Genomic DNA, 5,887 nt, shown 5'->3' on the forward strand with positions numbered 1-5,887 from the left:
AATAATATATTTTAAGGTTTGATTTCATGATGTTTTAGAGTGTTTTTAGTGTTTTTGTTGCCGCCCTGGGCTCTTACTGGGAGGAAAGGCTGGATATAAATCTAATATTTAAATTAATGTATTGCAAATATGTAAGATGGCACAGGTTCCATCACCCACCATAGATCTAACTCCAGATTTAGTAAAGGACTGCAAATATTCCCAAAAGAATCAGAGTTCTAGTGCTCTTGGAAACCATTTGAAATGAATAATATTGTATCCAAGAAGCTTTGCTTTAAATTGCAAAGAAAAAAGAGAGAGCTCTGCTACTACCCCCAAACAGTTGTGTTAGTCAAGTCACGTTTGATACTACTTTCAACAGGTACAGCAGGTACACATTAAAATGTGAACTTCATGAATTTCTTCCTCACCGCTATGTGAGGTATGTTAGAAATTTACCATTTCTTTCCTTTATTTAACAGCATCTGCCAACGTTTGAAAAATGGAAATGGACGGCCTTCAAGTTGATCCATACTTATGGCTACCCTATGAATAGGATTTTCATGGTAAGCAGTATTCAGAGGACGTTTACCATTCCTCTGGGGCTAGTCCTCCCCAGCTGGCTAGGGCCTGCTCAGCTTGCCACAGCTGCAGAAGCCAGCCCCTCCTTGTCCGCAACTGCCAGCTGGGGGGCAACTGGGCTCCTTGGGACTATGCAGCTTGCCCATGGCTGCACAAGTGGCAGGGCACATAATGTTTATGATATCCCACATTTTGCTCATTCATTCATTAACTAGGCTTCTATTGGCCCAACTCCTAATATTGTGCTACTAATAGTCTTGCTGATATAACTAGATTGTAGAGAAACTCAGATGCTGCAATCAAGAAAGAGAAATGCTGCCATGCCCTCTGAAATCTGTGCAGTAGAGGCTCTATGTGAATATTGGCACACATGTGCAGAACTGTTCTATGCAAGAAAGGATCCTGGGCCAATCAGAATCCCTCCTTGCATGGAAGAGATTGATGTGCATACATTAGTATGCAAAGACAGCCCCTTTTCATGGGTCAGATAGGAAAGAAAGCCACCAGGCACATCAGTTGTGGAGTTAGATCTATCCTATGCAGCTTTGTGAGGCCATCACGCATTCTTTGAACATGCAAGGTGGGGGTATTTGACCCTACCCCTCCAATACATCTTGAAAAGTGCATCATTGCCTGTGAGCAGTGTTTTGTGCTCAGGATTTAGGGCCAAACAAGTCATAAATGAATGAATGAATGAATGAATGAATGAATGAATATTTGTATTTGTAACAATGTTATCTGGCAGATTTGGTAGATTGGGGCATAGTAAGGCAGGTGGTGGTAGAAGGAGAATTTGTTCCCTTACCAGGGCATTCATAGACATATACACAATTTCCTAGTCCCTGCTTTTTATGTGAATGTGTGGCAGATGTTAATAAATATACATGGCTGCCCTGGCCCCTCTAATTTGATCCATACCACATGGCAATAACCTCACACTTTTATTTTTTGTATAATTTCCATAGCCTTTCAAAAATATATTAATTTCAACACAAGATGGAACAGTCAAACATCAGCCCTTATCGATACAGTGTTTATGAAGCTTAATTTACATACTGGAAATGCAAAACAACAAGAACAACAAAACAACAATGTAATTTGCCATTACCAAAAAGGAAAATCAATATAAATATATTTTGGGAATCACAAGTGTGTAAAGCAGGACATTCAATCCTTAACAAGATGGAAGCAAAATCAGCATCTAAATAAAGAAGCTTATTAGGCTACAGATTCACTGTCTTTCAATGACACAAAATTTAGTGATGAATTTTCTGAAGGCCTCCTTAACCTCCCTGTTTCTCAGGCTGTAGATCAGGGGATTGAGCAAAGGTGTCAGGACTGTGTAGAAGAGAGAGAAGACTTTGTTGAGGTCTTGCAGTGCGTCTGTTTTGGGCAACATGTAGACAATCATGATTGTGCCATAGAAAATGGACACTATGGTGAGGTGTGAGGAGCAAGTTGAGAAAGCCTTCTGCCTGCCACTGATGGATGGGATTCTCACAATGGTAGATATGATATAGACATAAGATGCCAAGGTCAACAAGAAGGGAGGCAAGGAACATACACCAGCCAGGAAGGCTGTTAAAAGTTCAATCATATGTGTGTCACTGCATGAGAGCTTTAATATCGGATTGAAATCACAAAAGAAGTGGTTGATTTCATTGTGGCTACAGAACCTTAATTGGTGCATTAAATATATAGTTATGTTAATAGCCAAGGAACCACTGATCCAAGATCCAGCTATTAGCTGGAGGCAAACTCTGCCATTCATAAGTACAGTGTAGAGCAGGGGCTTACATATCGCCACGTACCTATCATAGGACATTGCTGCTAGGAGATAACATTCAGAAGCTGCCAAGAAGCCAAAGAAGTAATATTGTATTATGCAGTCAGTTACAGAAATAGTTCTTCGGCCCCCACTGAAGAGATTGGTCAGCATCATTGGAAGGATATTGGAGCTATAGCAGGTCTCCAGGCAGGACAAGTTGCCCAGGAAGAAGTACATGGGAGTGTGAAGGCGGTGATCAACCACAACCAGCACAACAATGAGGATATTCCCAATCATGGTCACAATGTAGATCACCAAGAAGAGCAGGAAAAGGAGAATCTGCCAGTCTCCGAGATCTCCAAATCCTAGCAGAAGAAATTCAATGACGACTGTTTGATTTTCTGGTTCTTTTGCCATTGTATTAGCTTCACATCTGCAAAGATTAGATAAACTCTACCTTAGACAGGTGGAAAGGATTTATGCAGCTTTCATTTGCTCCCATAAGATTTTGTTGGTCACAGCTACTGTATATAGCAGGTACTAAAGAAGAGAGAGGTAGAGATAGGGTAAGTTTTCTTGTTCCCAGGTTATAAATCACAGCTGAAAAACAACAGAGTGCTCAATCAACTCATTTCACTCTCCATCCCTTTATATATAGAACCTATGCTGACTAACATGCACATTATCACTTTAATTGCCTCTGCTTTTTCTTCTGATTTAATGGTAGCAAATTGGGGATGGATGAATCTGTCAAGTTTGGTTTCTGTCAGACTCTCATTTTTCCAGTCTTAAATCCAGTTCTTCCCATTTCCACATCACATTGTGATTTTTAAAACACCTGCATGAAAATTTGTATGCATTTCACCAGTATACACATTCTTGCACAAAATTTTGTCTAATAGTATTTTCCAAGCAATTTTGTCAAATATAATGTGTTTTGTACATTATTTTCATTAAAATAAGCATTTTCAGAGCCAGTGTGGTACAGTGGTTAGAGTGCTGGACTAGGATCTAAGAAACCACAGTTCAAATCACCACTTAGCCATGAAGCTCACTGAGTGACCTTGGCCCAGTCACTATCTCACAGCTGAGCCTCACAGGTTGTTTTGTAGATGAAATGGGGAGAGGAGAACTATGGCTGCTTTTACACACGGGGCTGACTTGCATTAGTTTAACAGATTAAAAAGGTAGAGCTTCTGTCCCAATTTCCAAAATCTCTTTCACACTGCAGTATCTGTTGCATTAAGGAAGAGCAGTTTTTCCAGCCAATATACCAGCATTTCGAGCAACTGTCTTTCACACGGCTTGTTTTCATCCCTCACCCATTGTACACATGCACACTGTTCCCCACTGTGTAGGAGGTCTAAGATCTTGTCCTGTCACCATGCAAGCCCTCTCCCTTCAGGATCTGACTTTTAAAATTATTTTAGTTGCATTGACACAGGTGTGTGTGTGGGAAATGCTGCTGCTATCTGTGCCAATGCTGGAATACCAGTACAATTTTCATCAGGCAAAAGAACCCCACATGACTAATGGGCAGGAATGCACTGCATTCTGGGATGCCTGTCACATGAGTGGCTGTAGCTAGCAGAAATCTCCCATAATTTTCCAGATTCTCAATCTTGCTAATGGATTGTTTCTGGTATCATTTATCACGCAAATTTGCATTAAACCTGTACAGTACTACATTCCACTAGAATTCTGTAGCTAGCTTGTATGTCGTGTCAAAGATCAAATATAATGCACAAATTACCAAGTAAGAAATCATCAGAATAACGGGATAAAGTGCAGCGTGAAAGCTGCCCATGTGGGCCACACCGAGATTCTTAGTGAAAAGGTGGGACATAAATGTAATTATTCTTTTTTTTAATAAAAAAGTGTGCAATTCTCCCTAATATATTTGTTTTTTGTATACTTTTTTCAGCTGGAGGACTAAATTGCAAAATCTGGAAAAGGGCAAATTTTGAAATATAGCTGTTTCAGTTCACATATTGGGTTGGGAACTGCAAATTAGGTAGGCTTGCAGTAAAATGCAAGCTGAACAACTTTCTCCCCTACCCCTAGCAACCACAAATTCTTAGGTACAGTGCAAGAGAACCTTGAAGGAGCGTTAAAGCCTCAGATGTGAATAATGGTCCCATTCTCCTCGCACTCACAAGTCCCTTGCAGTTGACTTGCATCTGGTCAGTTTGAGTAAGGTTACAGTCTGATTCAAACTTACCTGGGAGTAAGCCCTTCTGAACCCAGTGGATCCTACATCTGAGTAATCATGCATAGTTGTGCTCTGTTAGGCTGCAATCCTATGCTAACTTTCCTTGGAGTCTGCCCCATTGAAAATATGACTTACCACTCAGTAAACATGTACAGGATTTTGCTGTTAGTCACAAAATTACAGAACCTGCAAATATAATCTTTTTTCTCCTCCTCCCCAACTCCTAACTACAGACTTGGGTATGCATAATAAGGTAATCTCCCTCTGATTCTGTTGTACAACTGCCAAATGAGCTGAGCATGTACAAATAGCATGTGTTTAGAATGATATTTCTATTTCATTTTTATTCTATTCTTCCTCAAAGTTGCTCAGGGCAACATCCACGCATGATCCCCCTAGAGCATTTACCTCTCAAGAATCTTGTGGGAAAAAGGATAGGCAGAGAGATTGTGGCTGGCCCAATGTCACCCAGTAAGGTTTGTGGTTGAGGAGGTTGAGTGTCTATCCAGTCTTAGTCCAAAAGTCTAAACACCACATTATTCTGGCTCTAATTCTACTTGGTTCCATCCATTCTCCTCCTCACAAGATTGATTTTAATGTGTGGACATGGGAATGAGCAATGAGGATGACAGTCAAGCCATGAATTTACCCTTCTCTCAAAACTGATAGTGTTCCCCTACTTCTCCAGGCTTTTAAAACATCTCTATATATTATAATGTGGTGATGGTGCTAGTATTGCAGTTACCTCTTCTGCTATGCCTCTCTGCTGTGCCTGTTCCAGAAACATCTCTGTTCCTTTCCCCCACGTTCTTCATGACATCAGTTCTTCCTTTACATGAAAAACAGACACGTTTATTGTTAGTGTTGCTTTTTTCCCCTTAAAAACTCATCCGAATGATTATCCTTGCTGATGCATTGTTTTTCTCTCTTCCCACAGGGAGATTCACAGTCTCCTTTGACATCTATTTTTTATAATAGGTGTTTTACGGCTACTAGCAACAGGCTACTGATGACCTTGGTTTGCGTATTGTCTACACTGATGGGCAGCAGCTTCTCAGGGTTGCAGACAGAGGTTTCTCCCAGCCTCACCTGGAGATGCTGAGTATCAAATCTTGGACCTCCTGTACGCCAAACAGATACTCTACCACTGAGCTATGCTCTTTCCCTTTGCAATTTCATTCAAGATTGGTAGAATTCCACAAGGAGGCTTTCATTCCAATTTAATGAGTAATGACTGCAAACAGAAAAGGCAGGTTATTACGTGCCCTACTGAATGTGGGGAATGCAGAAATGTATGCACGCCAGCAAAGGGGCAATGTAATATGTGTAAGAGCACAGTGTGGCTG

At 40.7% G+C, this 5,887-nt stretch overlaps 1 protein-coding gene across 1 annotated transcript; it reads right to left on the minus strand.

The window, feature by feature from the left end:
• Positions 1-1,792: 1,792 nt before the first annotated feature.
• On the minus strand, positions 1,793-2,746 carry LOC133368011 (olfactory receptor 11L1-like). The gene has a single exon (XM_061592094.1). The coding sequence runs from the start codon at positions 2,744-2,746 to the stop codon at positions 1,793-1,795; it is 954 nt and encodes a 317-aa protein (XP_061448078.1).
• Positions 2,747-5,887: the final 3,141 nt, after the last annotated feature.

The sequence above is a fragment of the Rhineura floridana genome, chromosome 11 (assembly GCF_030035675.1).
Source record: "Rhineura floridana isolate rRhiFlo1 chromosome 11, rRhiFlo1.hap2, whole genome shotgun sequence".
Classification (NCBI taxonomy): domain Eukaryota; kingdom Metazoa; phylum Chordata; class Lepidosauria; order Squamata; family Rhineuridae; genus Rhineura; species Rhineura floridana.

What these genes read in the sequence shown, in the direction of transcription:
- LOC133368011 (XM_061592094.1), bottom strand. Translation starts at nt 2,746, where the DNA reads ATGGCAAAAGAACCAGAAAATCAAACAGTCGTCATTGAATTTCTTCTG.